Genomic DNA, 22,238 nt, shown 5'->3' with positions numbered 1-22,238 from the left:
CAGGAAGAGATCAAAGAGGTGAGCTGAAAATTGAAGGTGGTACTGCAGCGAAGTCATTTTTACCACACATGTAGAAGGGTTGTGACATTTCTTTAATCCATTCTAGTTCTCAGCAGGAAACAGCTATGACCGATATCAAACGCCAGTGAATGACTGAATGTCTCACACTACTGACCTTGTTTCCTAAGGAAATCTTCTGCATTTCTTTGAAATTGGTGTAGAATTCGCCAATGAAGTCATGCTTTCCCCTTGAGTCGTAGTCCCAGACTAAGCACTGCAGTTCACAGACAAATTACAACAACTCATTTGTCTCTTATGGTTCCATGTGTTATTTTGGTTTTATTCTTGTCATGACTTCTTTATATAGGAATAGCTCATCATGTCTGATTTTGTCATACCAAATCGGTGTGAAGTAAAAGACAAAAATAGTTATTTAGCGTAATGTCCAACATGCTCTCATACAACAGATGTACACAGTGACCAATCAAAGAAAAAAAATGACTGAAAAAGCACTATAAAATCACCATAACAGTAGTCCATATCACTCATGTGAGGAGTGTCATGACTGTTAATTGTGATTGCCTATTTTCACTTGGGAAGGTTTTCAGCGAAAAACTTAAACTTCCATTTGTTCTTAAAACTAAACTTGGAAATACTTGGAAAATAGTGCATACGTTGTAAGGATTTTAATGGTTCATTATTTTTGTTGTTGTTCTTTTTGGAGGTTCACAGCCACTGATTACTATATACTTATATTGTAAGACAAAGGACATCTTTGGGGCTGTTCACACAGAATGCATTTTTCCAATCCAATGTGCTACTTTTCCATTTTTTTTCTATGTAAACTTGTGCTAGACTGATGTGTATGACTGTTGCTTCTCATGTCTTTTGCGCCATCTTGCATATGAGTGTCACGTTTTTAAGACACTGTGTCAAGTTAAAAGAATTTCAACTTTACACGCAGCACTCATCAGTCAAAGTTCCAAAACAGCGGACCAATCAATTTAAAAACCATTCCTGAGTGCAGCATCTTGCATTTTTAGACTCAAAGATGCATTCTATGTGAACATTCCCTTGGACATTCTGCAAGACATCTCCTTTTCTCGTTCGACAGAAGAAATTAAGTCATAAAGGTTTGGAACAAAATAAGTAACACAATGCCAATTCTATAGTGACCTGTTCCATTAATATTCACCTTCAACTTCCTTTCGTCATCACAGCTGCACAGAGAAATGAGAGACACCTTAAAGGGTTCCCACACAGGGTTCAGATTGTTTTTAATCACCTGTAGATACAAATCAATATCACTGTATAAACTAAAGAAGAATAATGAACAGCAAAAGAAAGATTATTATACCATGGGGTGGAGATGCTTACTTCAGTTCTGTGTACAAGCTGTTCTGTTCCATCATCATTGATCCGGTAAATCTCCAAGAATGGATCTGACTTGCTGAAGAGATCCTACAGTCACAAAAGAATCTCAATACAGTCCATGCATTCAAAGGAAAACATCTAGCAATAATATTTTAAAGACCCTATGGCTTTATGAATACAATCTACTTTACTATGTTGATGTATTTCCTGCAATAAGAACTTAGGTCAGGACAAAGGACTTGTCCTTTTTTACACACCCAATAGTCATTTGCTACTTGATCTCAAGGAGATCTATTATACTTGAAAGTTATCATGAGCATTCACATTCATGTCAATGCCAGTTTGCTCTGCTGGCACAAAAGCACAGATGATTCGATATTTGTCAATTTAGCTCATGGGCACTCAGTTCCAGATGCAGATTTTTTTCTGAACTCTAAATGTCTTTAATCAATCTGACTAATCAATTTGGAAAGTAATGCCATCACAACACTCATTGACTGATGACACCACAAGAACATGCATCAAACTTTAAACTAACTACTTTCTGTCATGACACCTCTCAGAGAGTTTAGCATGGAAAATTAAGCTACATGGCAATGTTAATGTGTTTTGTCTTGGTGGAATAGATCTGCTATCATGCTGCTGTGGCAGAGCAAGTACTTGCTACTGCCAATACATCCACAGACATGCTGATGTGAGCATGTAAGAAATACTGCTGCTGCACATATAATATGAAATAACCCCAATATAACATACATGAAATTACCCTGTAGCAGATCTATACAGGTGGAGCTGGGGAAGGTGGAGGGTTTCAAAAGCTAAATCAAACACCAAAAAAAAACAATATATTTGTAAAGTATTTGAATGTTGAGCAGCAAGCTCATTGGCTGCTAAGGTGAAAAACCAATCCACTGCACCATGTTAGTAATGATGTGATTATATCAGATTGAGTTAGAACCTATCGGCGCCATCTAAAGTTTCATGATGAATAACTTGAGCAAATGGAAAGCGTTAATTCTCTTTAATGCTTTAGAGCCCTTCAGAAAAGTCACTGCCATATCATTTTACAATAATATTATGTATTTATGATTAATGTGTTGCTTGCTAACAAATTTATTTAGAAAACATGACTATTTTTCAATGGCTGTCAATTAAGAAAAATGTGTATGCTCCCATTGGTGTAGTTATGGCACCTACGTGCAAAGGCTAATTTCTAATCATATTAACCAGCCAAACCTTGACACTTTTGCCAGCTATTGCTAGTATTTCTGGTCCATTTCCCCTGAATATTTAAATTTCATGCTTAAGGTGCAGTCACATTTATCACTGGTACTACTGACAATAGCTACCCAAGCTCACTGGAAAAATATGTGCCTCTACTGACGTTTCTGCAAAACTTAAAAAACACAGCTATACGTATGAATCACTGCTGTTTCCAGTTGAAATTAACACTAGAGACAGTAAAAACTCTGACCACTTTTATTCCTTTTCACAATATTAAGATTTACAAGACCAGAGTTTTCATCAAGAAAGCCTAATTTTCCACAAAATTCATTATTATGCACCATATTATGTTATGTCCTCAAAACAAATTTAGATTTGATTTGAAAAACGATACTTTTCAGCATCATTCACCGTTTTAAAACTGCTGCAATCCGTGTAGAAAGCCATGTAATATCAGTGTTGCAGAAATGTCTCCACAAGCACATATTTTCAATAATTTCAATCTTTTTTGTCCATGAAAGTTTGTGATGCATGTGACGCACTTTTTGAGGGGGTATATTACCATATGATGGCCTAAAAACAGATATGGACTAAAAAGCGACAAAAGAAATTCATTTTCAAGGGGTCTTTAACCAAAAAGGGAAAAAAACACATGCACAATAACACTTTCGGGTGAAAATATTGGTCAAGGAAAAATGAACATTGCATGCCCATGTGTGTTTCTGCCAATTGTGCTCATAGCTGTGGCAAATCAAATCAACAATATTGTCTGAAACAATCATTCAACATAAGGTTTCTGAATTGCAGCTCTCTGGAGAAGCCAGAGGACTTTGTTCCTAAGTGTGTGCAGATGTGAGAGAGAGAGAACGAGGCACAGAGAGATAAAGGAAATGAGAGAGAGATTGGTAGAGCAAAGAACGAGCTATTTAATATCCCCATTTCTCGCTGCATTAGTGTGCGACATCTCCACAGGGACGCTGAAAGAGGAGGTGCCCCCACTATCCGGTTGTCAAGGTAACATCTTGCCAGTGGTTTGAGTGAAGACTGATTTAGACAAGTGATTTGTCTGTTGTTCATATTCATCGCATGCATCACACCTCTCACAACTGTCATTGCATTTGCGAAGTTCATATGCACCGATGATTTCCGGCTGTTCATTATTCCCAAAAGACATTTAAGGCTCCAAAGAGATTAAATCTTTAGTTTTTGCTTTATCGGATGGTTAAATGCACAGACTAAAGGTTAATTCTGTGCTTGTCTTTCATGATCTGATGAAAAATAGAGCTATCAATGTCTCCTGAAAAAGACAAAATATGTACTAATATCTACAGAGAAGCCCATGTGAAGGTACAGCACCAAATTAAGCATTAAAATTCACAGAGAAATTGCCAAGTGAAGAGTCTTTGATAAATGTCATATAACCCAGAGCGACTTTTCGATTTAAAATGCATTAGCGCCTTCTTCATAAAGAGAAATGGCATTCACATTAAAGGCATCTAGAATGCGTCACATGCAGAAGTTGTCATGAAGTCCAATATAGTTTGATTTACTAATGTGTCCATTCTGTTCAAATCATATCAGTCTGTGTGCACAGAAAGCCAACGTTATTTGAACAGACAGATCCTGTCCAAAGATAGCAGCATGGACATTATTCTGCCTAGCTGTTTATTAGACTCCATCCATCCTCTCGCTATAATATCCGGACTGGGATACCAGAGCCAACTCTGGACACTGACGATGAGTATGAAGAAGGAATGCTAATCAGCTCGTGTAATACAGCTAATGTAAACAATGCAAGCATTCAGAACACACATATTAATGACTGTAATTCCTAATAAACATATAATGTAAAGCATCATAATCTACTGAGCAATAATTAACAGACCTGAGGGTAAAATGTGAAAACACAAGCTGCAATATAAGCAATTACAAGAGGGGAAACAATAAAATCCCCCCTCCCTGAAATAGAGCATTAAAATGGTTGGCTGATGAATATGTTGGGGGGGTGATGGCAGATATTGCTAGAAATGAAAGTGAGAATTCAATTTTATTGCCTTACAGAATTTGCCACCATTAGCCTTTCAAAATTAGCCTGGTTAATGTTCTGATGGGCAGGCGGACAAGCTTGTCGTTAGGACGGAAATAAATTAGTGATGTGACAGCATAGCCTCTGCTTTTATGCATATGCAATGTGCAAAGAATGTGGTTCCATATTCTGCATACAGCAGAACTAAAGATTTATTGCATCAGCATGCCTTTAACCAAGACAAATCCTCTCTTAACAAACTTGAGATGACATGCTGGATTAGCTTTACCATACTGAACTGTGCGCATTTTTAAGTTGAAGAGATGGAGGATTATCTACACCAGTGGTTCCCAATCCTGGTCCTGGAGAACCCCCAACACTGCACGCTTTTGGTGTCTCTCTTATCTGACACACACATTTGAGGTCTTGGAGTCTTCACTAATGAGCTGATGAGTTGAATCAGGTGTGTTTGAATAGGGAGACATCTAAAATGTGCAGTGTTGGGGGTTCTCCAGGACCAGGATTGGTAACCACTGATTTACACTACATAGAAGCTGCAGATATGCTGTGCATTTACCCAGAGGCATAGAGGTGGAATAATGAATTTAAACACATTCACAATTGCAGGAAACAGTGGATCATGTGCATTGATTGTTTTGTGTGCACATGCAGCAGACAGAAAATGAGACGTGTACCAATTGATTGTGAGAGAGCTGCTCTAAAGATGTGTCTGTGTAAAGATGCTTTAGGTTCAGAATCTGACAGGGACCCATTGTTAAACAACAAGTTCTGTCATTGCTAGCATACTTCAGTGAGTCTGCATTTACCAAACCTATAGTTACAACAAACATTCGCAAATTTGTATGGTTAGAACTAAAGCTTTCCACCTGTGGCTCGAAACATATAGTTTCTTGTTGGTGTAATAACTGGACTTAAATAGATCTAGAGTTTAGAGAGTCTAGAGTTTATATGAGAAACTATGAGAAGAGAACAGAAAAAAGTAAACAGAAAAAAAACTCTTTGCACTCTTTGTCTCAGAACTTTCCTCAGACCCCCAAATGTGCAAAAATTGTACCTTTAGAGGTACAACATTTTATACTGGGGCAGGAGCCCTGAGGGACTTCTCTGCACCTTACTTTCCTCTACAAGGTACCCAATGTACCCTTAAGGTACCCTTAAGCTTTTTGAGGTAAATAAGGTACATAAATATTCCTGTAGTGGTCCTGCCCCAGTAACAAGCTGTTTGTTGTCACAAGTATAACAAGTTCCTGAATTAGCCATGTTTGACCCTGCAAAAACTGGGACCTTCCATTCTGATGATTTTCATTTGATTTTAAGGAAGATTGTTTGACACATTCTCAGAAAAAAGGTACAAAAGCTGTCTCTAGGGCTACTTCTTTAACCATTTAGGTATGTATGCTTTGGTACAAATGTGCAACTTAAAGTATTAAAATGCACCCTTTAGGGGTAAGTAAGGTACAAAGGTGTACCATTGTTCCAGCACCGGCAAAAGATGTTGATCCAGGAACACGTCCTAGTTGGCAAAGTCACAGTCAGCCAATGGTTTACGTGGGTGCTTTGACTCACTGTATGAGCGTCTCCAATCAGAATCACAGCCTGCGCTTTCTGTTCTGGTACAAATAGCATTTCTGTCTCACTGTAAAAAGATGAATAGACAATATATTGATTTTCCCACCTAATGTAGGGTTGAGGGGATGTGAAGCTTGAGCGAACAAGTCATGCCTATCGATTCGCTGTTTCCCTTCATTACATGAGATGTTTGAATTCATGAAAGTCAGATAAGAAGGGCTGAGGAACGAACAAAAAAGCTGTGTTTTGAAGATAACCGCTGAGCATAAATGTCGCCCCAGGCTAAGAGGAAGAGAACAGTAGCATGTGAAAGAGGAAGAGGGAGAGAGAAACAAGAGGAAAGAGTAGGAGAACCAGATGAGATGAGTGCTGAGAGTAGGACGAGGGTTGCAGAAGCGTTTGTGTAGTGTGCGGCAGCGCAGCGGGAAGTGCAGACACCTGCAGAACTACAGGGCATGGAGAGAGCTGCGCCGTGGGCCGCGCTGTGTGGGAGAGGCTGTTTGCACACAGAGAGTCAGTCAGCCACCCTACGCTCCCTCAGCGCTTTAGCTCTGTTAGCTCTCGCTATCTAGAGAGCTTCCATTCTCATTAGGCAACCTCAACTGAATGAATAGGGTTTCAAACATTGTGCCAAAGCCAAAAAATGAGAGTGGGATTTTATGAAGCCATAACAGGGCTGAAATTGAGAAGCCAAAACATTAAAGGCGAGTTGAAAGGTTTACGGCAGCTGCAATTGTCAGTTTCAAAGGGTCAAAAATCACTACTTTACAAACAAAGAATATCATTTTCTGTCACTAGGTATACTTTAAATCCAAAACCAAACTCTTGTGAGTAGTTCATTCCTGACAATCTGTTGTTTTATTTATTTGTTGTTTTTTAATAGAAAAAGAAATCATAATTCCTTACCTTATCATCTAACTTCTTGGCACAGAAGGAAAGCTCGACGTAGCCATTGTTCCCAGAAATCTCTTCTGCATGAATTGGGAAATAAGAAAAGGGATTAGCTAAAACAAAGCCAACATACTGTTATTGTTTGTACTCTATATGTGGAAACCAGGACTCCACATGCATATTTGCTCTTTAAGTAGTTTATTTCATAACCATTGGCACTGAATTCTGTCTATCTATCTATCTATCTATCTATCTATCTATCTATCTATCTATCTATCTATCTATCTATCTATCTATCTATCTGTCTGTCTGTCAATTCATTCATCCATCCATCCATCCCATTCATCCATCTGCCCAACTCAGCCTATCCATTCTTCCTTCTGTCCATCCATCCATCCATTTATCTGTCCATCATTCCATTTATCATTCGGTCTGTCCATCCATCCAGCTGTCCTTCCATCCTGTCCATGCATTCATCTATCAGCAATTTCATCCATCTGTCTGTCCAACCATCCATCTATCCATCCATTCATCCAATTACACATCCCATCCATCCATCCACCCATCCTTTCACGTTAGTACATCTGTCTGCCCACACAACCCAATGGATCTGTCAGTCCAGCCAAGTTAATCCAGCCACCATTCATGTGTCTATCTGTCCATCTCTCCATCCATCCACCCATTCATTATTCAATTCATCAGACTATATGTCCATTCATCCTTCCTTCCATCCATCCATCAATTCATCCATTCATCCTTATTCCGCTGTATGTAAATCCTGCCCATCCAATCCATCAAAGTGACAAAGTGACAAAGTGACGTGACATACAGCCAAGTATGGTAACCCATACTCGGAATTCGTGCTCTGCTTTTAACCCATCCAAAATGCACACACACACCGTGAACACACACCCCGTGAACACACACCACAGTGGGGGCAGCCATTTATGCTGCGGTGCCCGGGGAGCAGTTGGGGGTTCGGTGCCTTGCTCAAGGGCACCTCAGTCGTGGTATTGAGGGTGGAGAGAGTGCTGTACATTCACTCCCCAAACCTACAATTCCTGCCGGCCCAAGACTCGAACTCACAACCCTTGGATTGCAAGTCCGACTCTCTAACCATTAGGCCACGACTTCCCCACAAAGTCAACCCAACCTATCCATCTGTCATCCATCCATCTGGCATTTCATCCATCTATCCACTCATCCATCCGCCCAACCCAGCCAATCCATACATCCATCCACCTGTCTATTCATCCATTTTCCCATCCCATTCATCCATCCATTCATTCATTCATCTGCCCATCCATCCATCTTTCCAACCATCCATCCATTATCCATTCATTCAACTCAAAAAGATAAGTAGAAATTGAAGAGAAACTGCAACTCGATCAGTCTTGAGTGCAAATGTTCTAAATTACTAACTGCAATTGCTGTTTCTGGAAATGTTTTAGCACGGAATATACTTTCAGCAACACGTAATAAAGGAACCATTTTTGGAGCTATCTTTGACCTCTACTAGTTTGTTTGTCAAGAGTGGTTAAATCAACCCATGTTGTCTCACCTCAGATCAAAATGTAATTTCGTCAGCATTAAAAATCTACAACCAGTTTGTAATACAATGAGGGGGTTCAGCAAAAACAGTCACTGCTGTGGGTGTTTCAACATGAAAAGGCCATTAGTTTGCAGTGTGGTCAGGAGAGACTTTGTTAAAACTGATGAGAAAGCAGAGAATCAACACCTATGATAAGGTATGACCTATGTTATTACATTTTGTCTTACGGATGAACCTTGTCTGCCTGCAATAGAAACATGCAAAAATAACTTGGGGCATCACTTTTTTTTTGCACGTATGCCTTGTTTGAATTAAGTTGAACTAGCTCTGATATAGTAACTGAAATACTATTTTGACATAACAAAATAGATAGTCTACATAATTTTACACCATGTTAGCAGATATTGTAAGAATATCCTGTGTCTGTCTACCTACAGTATGAAAGGTCTAACTGTGTTATATGATATGAGCCCAGAAAACAGCAGAATTTAAGTTAGAGGTCACACCGCCTGCACTGCAACCCAAGCTACACAGAGTTATATTAAAAGTCCTTTACACGGGTTAGACCTTATTCCTGAAACCTGATGACTTTTTAATGCACCGGTGTTATGGAGATTCCACATTATCTATCTCTCAGGCATCACACATACTAGCGGTTTCACTCAACTGTATCAAGACATATTTTAAAGTGACATTTAATTCAAGAAGTAATAGGGGGAAAAAAATTCCTCATTTTGCAATGTGCAGTCATCCTCTGAGTTTTGTGATGAACGACGTGGGCATGATTTGAAATTGGGTACACCAAAAAAAATTAATGAATATCACTTTTGAGTGACATCTCATAATACAAAACTGTGCATTGTAAATGGGTGGGTGTAGATGCCAAAAACCCAGCCGTAGTTAAGGCCTGTTCACATTATAACTATAATAATAATGTGATAACTATAAAAATAACTACAAACTCTAAAGTAATAATATTTATTCTAGTTGTATTAGAATAGAGAAGTCTACAAATATAAAGACCTAGATATACTTGAGAAAAATTTGTCTATTTTCACTTAGAGAAGAATCAATGTCACATTTATATAGCACTTTATATGACAGATTGAATTAAAGCAAGCAGCTTTACGGTATTAAATGTGAAAAAAACAGCGTTAGTGTCACTTTCAATTTGATTTACAACTTCAATTTCTACTATAAAGCAGCTCTCCGTGTTTTTACTTGTGTCTGATCTCGACAGAGTATACAAAAGAAATGAACTGGAGAAAATTTCCATGTTAAAAAAATTGTGTGAGCCCCAAAAACACACCTACCTTACGTAATCACCACAGATCAAAGGTGTTTACTAGAACTTTTACGGAAAGTTTGCTTTGGCAAGCTGTTTTGATCCAAAACCAAAAAAACTTTGCATTGTATTATAACTTATCAAAACAAACTTTCTATTAGTGTAATTTTGTCTGAAATTACGTCATGCAATGACATCAAATATATCATGGTTTAATTATAACTACAGAGGAGAATGATATTGTTGGAATCATTCCAAAAGTGTTTTTTTTTCAGCTGTTGAATGATAAAACATTGACAGCCAATCAAATTCTACCCAAAAGATTGCAAGCATTTAAAGAGGCAGACGTCATAACTGCAGCGCATTCTAATAATAAACAGACCCTTTATACCAACCCAATCTCACGGATATTCGTACTTATTTTACAAATTTGTATGACCTCACATAAAATTTTTGCTGAATCGTACATATTTTACAAGATGCACAATTCATATTACTTTTTCGTATAATTGACCTGCAGTACACCTAACCATGCCCCTAAACCTACCTGTCACTGTGGTCTAAATCATATAAAATCATACGAGTGAGGTCGTACAAATTAACCACCTTGTAAAATACGTAAATTTGATTGTGTCTAATTAAACACAGTTATTCTTAAGGAAATTTCTGCTAAACAGTGGTTATTGTCAAAGGATGAGCTGGCGTGCGAACAGCGTCTGCTTTCATTTTGCAAAAGTACAGCTTCATCCTCATCTGACTATCTAGGAGTGTGTCTCCAGTAAAGTAAATTCAGTTGTCTTTTAGTTATTCTGTAAACAAAACAAAACCCCCTTTTGTGAATGCTAAAATAAAGTGAAGCCAAATGAAATTTCAACCACGAGAGCTTTCAGTGAATGAGTAAATGTGTACTGCAGCAATTAAATATGAATTATGTGTGTATGATTGTTTTTTAACTCACTGTGATTGTGGATTTTCCAGCATATTTTCCATATTAAAAAAAAAAATAATAACAACATCTAACTTAGAACAACAAACTATATAACAAACATTTGTAAAGTTATGAACATCAATGATGCTATTCTCAAATATGTTTCAAAATAAGAAAATAAAAAAAGGCCAAAAATATAGCTATATTTGCTTAAATAAATGTATGTTAATATATTTATTTCCGTAATATCTTTAGGCCATTTTTTGTATATTTATCAAAATATATTCTGAAAATAAAAATGTTTTCAAATACATTTTCATATGTCACATCTGAAAAAAAGAAAAGAAAAAATTTTGTTTTTTAAAAAAAATGTACAGTATATACATATAACACATTTGAATAAAAATCAGCAGTGAACATACTTTACAACCACCCCCACAAAAAAAAATTTATATATATAATATATGTTACAATATATGAAAAAAAAATCTACATTATTAAAATCATTATAAATCCAGTTTTGATCTCTAGTAAGCTATTCCATCCACATCTGCATTTAGACTAAATGTAGCACAATTGGAAATTCCTGCCCCGAAATACATTTTAAAATATATTTTGGTATATGAAGGTTACAATATGTGTGTACACAAACACACACACATATTTCATTGAATGCCCCTGTTTACAACATATATTTAGTGAAAATAATATATATATATATATATATATATATCTATATATATATATATATATATATATATATATATATATATATATATATATATATCGATATTGTATTTAATTATTGTATTTACTTATTTATTATTATTTTATTTAATTTTTTGCCATTATTAGGTGTTAATTGGAGAGGCATATTTAGACCCAAATAGTGTATTATAAATAAAATGCAGGGAAAAGTAACTTGGGAATCACTTTTTTTTTTGCCGTATGGCCCCGTGTTGAATTAAGTTGACTAGCTCTTGATATAGACTGAAATCCATTTTGACATAACACATGATAGTCGACAGTAATTTTACACCATGTTAGCAGGATATTGTAAGAATATCCTGTGTCTGTCTACCTACAGTATGAAAGGGTCGTAACTGTGTTATATGAATGAGCCCAGAACAACAGCAGAATTTAAGTTAGAGGGTCACACGCGCTTGCCACTGCAAACCAAGCTACACAGAGTTCTATTAAAAGTCCTTTACACGGGTTTAGACCTTATTCATGAAACTGATGACTTTCTTAATTGCACCGGGTTTGTTATTGGAGGATTCCACATTTATCTATCTTCTTCAGGCATCACACATACTAGCGGTTTCACTCAACTGTATCAAGACATATATTTTAAAGTGACCATTTTAATTCAAGAAGTACTAGGGGGAAAAAAATTCCTCATTTTGCAATGTGCAGTCATCCTCTGAGTTTTGTGATGAACGACGTGGGCATGATTTGGCATTTAGTTGGGACTTCAAAAAAAGTGGGTGGACCTACAGATGAATGAATATCACTTTTGAGTGACATCTCATAATACAAAACTGTGCATTGTAAATGGGTGGGTGTAGATGCCAAAAACCCAGCCGTAGTTAACCCTCTATGGTACGCATTATGTTCTAACCATGAAATATTTTTTTAAATAAGTTTTTTATTACATGAAATAGCTTCAATTATACAAATCCAAAAAAAAAAAATGTAAAAATTTTTTTTGGGGGGGTTATTTTAGGAAAACGTTGCCATATGGCAATCAGTGTACCACCAATGCAGACAATGGCCAAAAAAGTAGTTTTTCTATTAAAACTATGATTATCTTTTCTATTTAAATTGACATTCTTTTAGATATTGATAGATTTTTATACTTGGGGACTCATTGCAAACCAAAAGTAAGTAGGTTCCTATCATTTAACCTTCAAAATAGTACTTAAAAGTATTATAATATATGCTTGCAAACGGACAAAAAAATTCGCTTTTGTACCATATATGCATATCCAAATTCATCAAACTTTTGTTATTGTTTTAAATCCACAAAGATTCCACAACAAAAAACAAGTCTTTTTGAAAGTATTTTATACAAGTTAAGTAAAGTGTATGGTACGCATGGAAACATGCACTAATACCATGTGAACATGAGAAAACAGTAAAATTCAGGTATTACCGATGTATGTGGGGATCCCTGAAGTAAAGTGAAAAGTGGGAAAGTTGTGGACATTTGCCCAAGTTATGGTAAACCCATACTTGGAATTGGTTGCTCTGCATTTAACCCATCCAAGTGCACACACACAGCAGTGAGATGTGAAAACACCACCGTGAACACACCACCCGGAGCCCAGTGGGCTAGCTAATCTATCCAGCGCCGGGTCGAGCAGAACATGGGGGTTCAGTGTCCTTGTTCAAGGGCACTTCAGCCATAGGTATTGAGGGTGGAAAAGAGCGCTGTTCATTCACTCCCCACCCACCGACAACTCCTACCAGCACTAATTTTTTTTTGATGTGTCAAAACCGCGTGACCTTTGGGTAGTAACATAGTCCAACACTCTGACTTTTAGGCACAGCTTGCCCCTACAGTGTGGGTTTTCCAAGTCCATCACGTTGCAATGTCTCAGGTCCAACTCAAGTCACATTTATGACATCCATGAAACTGCAAAAAAGCAGTTCCTTTCAGCTGTGATGCAAAGGTTGCAAGCGTCACATTTGCTGCACGTCATGCGGACGATCCCCCTGCAGCCAGGGTATTGTGCACCTTCCCTTTAGTGTCTCCCCATGACAGGCCAAGTCTGCACTCTTCCTATTGCCCTTTTCCCATAAAAATAAAGCTGTATCATTTTCTGAAATGAAGGACCTAATTTTGTTATTTATACAGAAATACAACTATACTACAATAAAACACTTCAAATCATTTAAATAACTGTGATAATTTTTTTTCCCCATCTGATGCCATACGCTACTCTCTATAAAAAATCCCAATGGGGAAATAAATTACTGCAATCCTCCACTGTGGTACAGTGTCCTGCCATATGGCAACACACCTTTATTTTCCATAGTGGTACAGAGTTGCATATGGCAACCTTGATATTTTCTTAATTTACAGTAAACCTATGTTAGACAAAATTGATTTATGAATGAAAAATATCTAATTTACTTACTAAAGATGTTGCAAAAAAATCCCCCTTGAGAAAAGAAAGATGTTTAGACATTAGGTTAATTAGAGCAATTTCTGGAGCACTTCAAATTAGGTTGTTTCGTGCAGTGTGGCTTCTTCGTTCTTCGTTCTGTGCAAGGGTGACAGTGGGAAAAGGAGTTTTGGGGTAGGACATTCAGTTGTCATGTGACTTCAAAAACAGCACATCATTGGCTACCTTAAGGCCTACCCTTTTAATTCCCATAATGTGATATATCGTATGTTTATTCAGAATTAACAAGGAAATGGAGTATAAAATTAATTGTTGCAATATGGCAAACTCCGTACCATAGAGGGGTTAAGGCCTGTTTTCACATTTATAACTATAATAATAATTGATAAACTATAAAAATAACTACAAACTCTAAAGTAATAATATTTATTCTAGTTGTATTAGAATAGAGAAGTCTACAAATATAAAGACCTAGATATACTTGAGATAAATTTGTCTATTTTCACTTAGAGAAGAATCAATGTCACATTGAGTTTATTTATATAGCACTTTATATGACAGATTGAATTAAAGCAAGCAGCTTTACGGTATTAAATGTGAAAAAAACAGCGTCAGTGTCACTTTCAATTTGATTTACAACTTCAATTTCTACTATAAAGCAGCTCTCCGTGTTTTTACTTGTCTCGACAGAGTATACAAAAGAAATGAACTGGAGAAAATTTCCATGTTAAAAAAATGTGGAGCCCCAAAACACACCTACCTTACGTAATCACCACAGATCAAAGGTGTTTACTAGAACTTTTACGGAAAGTTTGCTTTGGCAAGCTGTTTTGATCCAAAACCAAAAAAACTTTGCATTGTATTATAACTTATCAAAACAAACTTTCTATTAGTGTAATTTTGTCTGAAATTACGTCATGCAATGACATCAAATATATCATGGTTTAATTATAACTACAGAGGAGAATGATATTGTTGGAATCATTCCAAAAGTGTTTTTTTTTTCAGCTGTTGAATGATTAAACATTGACAGCCAATCAAATTCTACCCAAAAAATTGCAACCATTTAAAGAGGCAGACAACATAACTGCAGCGCATTCTGATAATAAACAGACCCTTTATACCAACCCAATCTCACGGATATTCGTACTTATTTTACAAATTTGTATGACCTCACATAAAATTTTTGCTGAATCGTACATATTTTACAAGATGCACAATTCATATTAATTCGTATAATTGACCTGCAGTACACCTAACCATGCCCCTAAACCTACCTGTCACTGTGGTCTAAATCATATAAAATCATACGAGTGAGGTCGTACAAATTAACCACCTTGTAAAATACGTAAATTTGATTGTGTCTAATTAAACACAGTTATTCTTAAGGAAATTTCTGCTAAACAGTGGTTATTGTCAAAGGATGAGCTGGCGTGGCGAACAGCGTCTGCTTTCATTTTGCAAAAGTACAGCTTCATCCTCATCTGACTATCTAGGAGTGTGTCTCCAGTAAAGTAAATTCAATTGTCTTTTAGTTATTCTGTAAACAAAACAAAACCCCTTTGTGAATGCTAAAATAAAGTGAAGCCAAATGAAATTTCAACCACGAGAGCTTTCAGTGAATGAGTAAATGTGTACTGCAGCAATTAAATATGAATTATGTGTGTATGATTGTTTTTTAACTCACTGTGATTGTGGATTTTCCAGCATATTTTCCATATTTCAGCAACAGAGGTTTCACCATCTTTTTTTGATACAAAAATCATTGAAAATAAAATAAAAAAAACAAAAAAAAAAAAAAAAAAAAAAAAAAAAAAAAAAAAAAAAAAAAAAAAAAAAAAAGGCCAAAAATATTAAGCTATATTTGCTTAAATAAATGTATGTAAATATATTTACTTCCATAATATCTTTAGGCCATTCCATTAGATGTTTATCAAAATATATTCTGAAAATAAAAAATGTTTTCAAATACATTTTCATATGTACATCAAAAAGGCTATTCTCAAATTTGTTTCAAAAAAAATGTAAAAAAAAACATAAACAAAATAAAATCAAAAGGCCAACTTTATAGCCACCCCCACTTAAATAAATTTATGTAATATATTTATATGAACCATTTAATATCTTTAGGCCATCATTATAATATTTTTGATCTCAAATATATTCCTGAAAATAAAAATGTTTTCTAAATACATTTTCATATGTCACATCCCTAAAAAAAAAAAAAAATGTTTTAAAAAAAAAAAATTGTTGATTAAACAATTGAAAAGAATAAATGTTGTATATAACACTTGAACAGATAACACATTTGAATAAAAACCAGCAATGAACATACTTTACAACCCCCCCCCCATATATATATATATATATATATATATATATATATAATATATATATTATTATTTTTTATTTTTTTTTATTGTACTTATTTAATTATTTATTTAGTTTTGCCATATAGGTGTTAATTAGGAGAGCATACTTTAGACCACATAGTGTATTATTAAATAAAATGCAGAGGAAAAGTGACATCACCTGTCCAAGCGTGCACTCCACTCCACCCAGGAAGTCGTCATCTCGCGTCCCAATACTGTGGGTTCCGTGAATGTCGTAGACTTCAAAGCGTAGTTTCTGTACTTCCTCAAAGTAGTAGTCGAGCATTAAGACTTTGGCAAAGACCGGATTCAGGTTACTCTTGATCACCTCAGTACGGTCCAGCTGAATTACAGAAAGAACAACAATTCAGTAAACAGTAAGTGAAAATCTTCTCACTGGAAGCATCTGGCTTCACCGGCTGTCCCTGGGTAAAGCCAAAGAAATGATGGCAGTGGGATGAAGGCCTCATGAGTCTGATTGTTGAGAGCTTCCACTCATGCAGCTGTGATGATCATGGCCTTGCTCTCTTACAAAACACATTTGTTCTCGTTTCTCATTCATCAGCTGTCTCTCTCCTCACCTCCCCCTGCTTTGCAATTGTTCACTGGTGCATGTCAAAAACAAACAGAGCAAATACAATCATTTCTGAATTAAAACCTCACTGAGGCAATTAGCTGGAGGAGTTAATGCATCATTCTCCAAGATGTTGGAGAAGATATTAGGGAATTGGTTTAGAGATGCAATCTGAAAATATAAGTATAAATGCATTGAAAGAGACAAGCATTTGGGCTTTACTTTCTACCAAAGCAAATGCTGAACAAAGAAAGAATGGAAGTTTATAAAAAAAAGAAAAGGATTATTTATTATTTATTATTAAAAAAAAAGTGAATCTCCAGTGAATGGGTGCCATCAGAATGAGAGTTCAAACAGCTAGTGAAAACATTATAATAATCCACAAGTCCATCAGGTAACATCTTGTGAAGCAAAAATCTGTTTGTAATAAATACGAATCCATCATTAAGGAGTTTTCAATTTAAGCCAAAATAAAAGTTCATAATCCACAATAAAAAATTATTTTTGTGTGCATCCCCTGTTGTCCTCTCACATCAAAGTCCACCAACATATGGTTTAGAACTGTTTTGTAATGTTCTCTCTTTTTGACCGTGCTTGATCTGTGCATATTTCTCTCCTGATTCAGACAAGACACCTTTTTCACTGGTGAAAGCAATATTATGGGTAGAGGACTCATATTTTAGCCAGAAGCAACAGTTTGAAGCTAAAAAGGACTTAATGATGGATTTGTTTCTAACAAACAGCTTTACACATTAATTGATGTACTGGATTGGTGTGGATTACTTGTGGATTAATGTGATGTTTTTATTAGCTGTTTGGACTCTCATTCTGACGGCACCCATTCACTTCAGAGGATCCATTAATGAGTAAGTGATGCATTGTAAGTGATAAACTTCCCCAAATCAGTTCAGATGAAGAAATAAACTCATTTACATCTTGGATGGCCAGAGGGTAAGTGCATTTTCAGCTAATTTTAATTTTGGAGTAAATTATTCTTTTAATTGATACATTTTCTCTTAAATCTGTCAATAGTTCAGCTGTTTTCATAATAGTGTAGCCTTTTTCTTCTTTTTCTTTATATAGCTAGAGTAGCTTTATCTGTTTTTTTTTGTTTGTTTGTTTTTTTGCAATGAATATTGGTTTAGCATGAAAAAATGTTGCTTCACTGTTTCAGTTCAGTTCGTTGGATGGTCCATGTTAATGAACCTGTTCAAATAAACTGATTCAACTGAGCCCCAGTGCAGATCCGCCAAATTTTATTATCATATTTTTGGTTTCAGTGTAGTTGTCTGTTTTCATTTATTACATTTAGTGTACATTGTTTTTGTGCAAGGTAACTACTGCTCTGATTGAAAAAAAAAGTATGGATTTGGTTTTTGTCCCCTTAAACAGCATCCCCTTATTAACTACTTTTTAAAAAGAGAAGGTTGGTTGTACAGTTTATGAAACTGTGTAGAAAACTACAGTTTGAGACTGACATTCTCTGGCATATTTCTGAAAAGGGCATTTGTTATTGTCACACAAATGGGGAAAAATAGCCATTTAAAATCATGTGAGGTAATTGGTCATACTCGCACTAAATCAGATTAACAGTGTCAAACCTCTAATGTGTCTGCATAACACATATCAAGCAAGGAATGACCCTCCTCCACCATCCTGTAGTCTTTCTTAGCAACTACATACAGCATCACATATAAGATATTCAGCCCTTCAATCTACTATGTATGTGCCCTTGAACTCAGGTGAACTCTCACATAGTGCAAGTGGTAGTAAATCAAACTAAAGGATTTGAAAACCATTCATAAACCAATATGTCTAGGTCATAATTCTTCCCAAAAGACTGAAACAAGACATAATCTGCATAAAGAAAAGGTTCATTAATATTTTGTGCACTGTGACATTTGTGACCATGGTGCACAAAACCAGACATAAGTAGCACGGGTATATTTGTAGCAATAGCCAACGATTATCGATATTTTTTTTATGCCAAAAATTTACCTACCGTAAATATATCAAAACATATTTTTTATTAGAAATATGCATGGCTAAGAACTTCATTTGGACAACTTTCTCAATATTTGATTTTATTTATTATTATTATTATTTTTTTTATTTTTTATTTTTTCAGTCTCAGATTACAGAATTTTTTTTGTTTGTGTGTGTGTAATTTTTATTTATAGTATATATTTGTACAGTATGTGTGTGTGTGTGTGTGTGTGTGTGTGTGTGTTGTAAGGAAAATTGTTTTATACACGTACTCCTTTTAATCTATGCTGATAAAAAAAAGTCACAATACAATCAAAAAATTTATTTTGATGTTTTATATCAGGTTTCCTTATATAAAATATTTAGACATTGAAAGATTTTTTTTTTTTTTTTTTTTTCATGACAAAAGACCAGGACATGTTTTTATTTAGCTGAGAGGACGTAAAGATATTTTCTAGCACTGGATTATCTAAACTTAAACATAGACATCTTCCTCCTCGGAGGTCAAAAATTTGCTGTTCTACAGGAATATTGCTAATATTACTTTTGAGGAGCATTACGGATGTAGAGCATGACATTGAGAAACTATTATGCGCAATAACCTCTCGACTAGATTACTATAATACCGTGCTGGCCGAATGGTTTTCTGAATCCTTATATAGGCTACAACTAGTTCATACTGCTGCTAGACTAGAGTCTCTGCTATCACTACAAACACCCGACTGCCTCCCGCAGTCCCTCCAATCACAGAGAAGCAGACCTCTTATCAATTCCAAGTACATCTGCTTCTGGAAAACCATTTTGTTACAGAACTCAGTTATGGTACGGCCACCCTGCCAACATACAGAAATCAGACACGTTCCCAATACTGAGGTCTAGTTTGAAAACTCTGTTTTTCAAGATTTGGCTGGGTCTGTTCAGCTACGCAGCCAAAACTAGTTTGCATACCGATGACAAGGAAAACCTGAACGGAAATTATAAGGCCGTCAACCTTCCAATTAATTTGTTTACTCAAGTTATCAGGTGAGGTGAGGTGACAGGCTGCGTACTTTTGAGTGGATTTCTCATTTCAGCTTTTATCAACCTACCACTCTTTGCTCAACGCTAGTTTAGATTTATTGCCATATTAAGCTTCTTTGCTAACAATTTTGACTGCTAAAAGCTTTGAATAAACAAATGTGTCAAACTTTTGTTTCATTCAACATTTCTTCAAATATACAGAGAGCAAGGAAACCAAGATGAAGAGACTTTTGATCTTATTGTCAACATGAAGAACCTCATAGTGAGTTATACAGAACTGTAAAGGAGCTGTTAAATGAACCGGAGTTTGTCTCTTTGCCCCTTACAGTGGCAGCTTTAAGATGTTAATAACAGAAGTATAACAGAAGGAGTGAGAGAAAGGAAGTGATGTATGTAGCCTAAGGGTGTTGTAGAGAGATTACACGGGAGGTTCATGAGGGTCTTAGACTATTATGCTATATTTACACATACTATGTAGTGTTCATCTTGAGAGAGAGAGAGAGAGAGAGAGAGAGAGATTGAGTAAGTGAAAGGGAGCGCAAAGAGAGATATGAGTAGGCTTAGCTCCCACTCAATTTTAGCTCTTGCTTTGCATGACAATGGCACTTCCCCATTGATAGGTGCTGCATGAGCAGATAGTGGAACACCTAATGGTTTAAGAACATCAGAGAAGCACTTGGTACAACATAGAGATTAAAATCCACATGGTCTGAATCAGTTACCAATGGCCACATCTGAATATGCCAAAGCAGTCTCATTGAAAAATGTGCCTGTGGCATGATTTCTTCAAAATGTTGGCTCTTGGGAAGTGAGTAAAGCAAAGACCATGTTCAGTTTGATCCAAAAACAAATGTGAGTTTTCAGACGTGATTCTGACAATGTTTTGTTTTTTGTTGTTACATTGTGGTTTTTATATTGCAGTAGTTCAGAAATGAAATAAAAGTTTAATGCTCTATTGCATTTGAAAATAATGCATCACCTATGCTAAACTAAATCTAACCAACAGTGTTAACAATAGCAAACATGAGATAAAAAATAAATAAAAAAAAAAGTTTGCTGAAGGAACCATGCCATTTTACCTTGGTTCTACAAGACTTTGAACTGTTTTATTGTGATTTGTGTTTAATCTGTAGTGCTGTACCAGGTGAGGTACCAAGCAAGTTTACTTCAGAAAAGCCATAGATATGGAGCAATGCAGGTAGAGATCAATTCTTTTTGTGTACACAATCTATGTTGGAATATGCACACTTCCATACTATATAGTACAGTATGCAAAAAAAAAAAAAAAAAAAAAAAAAAAAAAACCCCACATATTAATGATAGCAATCTACTAAAGATTACAACAATAATGGATGCCCATGATAAAAAAAAAAGGTTCTGAGATACCCGCAAGTCAAGCTAAAAACAATACAATTACATTTTAATAAGTCATAACTCCTGGAGAGAAATAGTGCAGACACTGGACAATGACAAACATTTTAATGCACATGCATCAGCTGCCTGTATTTGCACATTTGATTAAAAGCCATATAACTTGAAAGACCATGTGCTGGGTTGGACACATATGCTAATCATTCATGTCAAAGCTGAAGTATACTTTGGAATTTAGAATATTATTATTATTGCTAATGCTTATGCTGTGTTCACATCATGTTGGAATTACTGTCATTAAAATATACCGACTAGGCAATACCATAAAAATTTTTGTCAAAAACAGATATTTAAAGCAACTCACATTTCATCTAAGGTATGCATTTTATTGGTTGATGCATTACTTGGAAATCAATGTACATATTTTTGTTAGATATGAAAGGGATTTTGCGTTAATCATCCATTGACTGTACATTGTTAATGTGTGCACTTTCTTAATTCTTAAACAGTTTGCCAGAGCATATACTATATACTACCCAGCAACCTGCCCAAAACACCCTTGCACAAAACACACTCACACTATTCACAAAAACTTTCTTCATAAAATCTAACAATTTAGAACTGCTTTGCAACCACCCTTTCACTATGCACAGGCATTTACTTCTGAAAATCTGTTTTGATATTCTCTGGAGAATTTTTGGACTCAATATTGAACTCAAGTTGTCCTACAGTGCAGCGCATTCACATAATGAACTCACATTTTGTGCCCTAAGTAATATTAAAAACAGTCAGTCTTTTTAAATCCTGCCACCCCTCTTTTCCATATCAGTCTTTGCTGTGGAGGGGCTGTGTTTGGAAGATATAAATAACAAAAAGTGACAGCAGTCAGAGATTTGGTAAGCTTCTTACAAACC

General features: G+C 35.7%; 1 protein-coding gene across 1 annotated transcript in view; it reads right to left on the bottom strand.

Annotated features, from left to right (window-relative positions):
- Window positions 1-22,238, bottom strand: part of LOC109065267 (copine-7) — a 53,829-nt gene that overhangs the window by 25,657 nt on the left and 5,934 nt on the right. The window contains exons 3-8 of the mRNA XM_042728642.1: window positions 16,526-16,716; window positions 15,691-15,755; window positions 7,121-7,197; window positions 1,378-1,461; window positions 1,196-1,285; window positions 176-274 (exon numbers count right to left, since the gene is read on the bottom strand). Of these exons, the coding sequence (XP_042584576.1) occupies window positions 176-274; window positions 1,196-1,285; window positions 1,378-1,461; window positions 7,121-7,197; window positions 15,691-15,755; window positions 16,526-16,716 (606 nt within the window). The remainder of the gene's footprint in view (window positions 1-175; window positions 275-1,195; window positions 1,286-1,377; window positions 1,462-7,120; window positions 7,198-15,690; window positions 15,756-16,525; window positions 16,717-22,238) is intronic.

Source organism: Cyprinus carpio, chromosome B7, assembly GCF_018340385.1.
Source record: "Cyprinus carpio isolate SPL01 chromosome B7, ASM1834038v1, whole genome shotgun sequence".
Classification (NCBI taxonomy): Eukaryota; Metazoa; Chordata; class Actinopteri; order Cypriniformes; family Cyprinidae; genus Cyprinus; species Cyprinus carpio.
The sequence above is the reverse complement of the archived record's forward strand: the minus strand, read 5'-3'. Positions and strand labels throughout refer to the sequence as shown.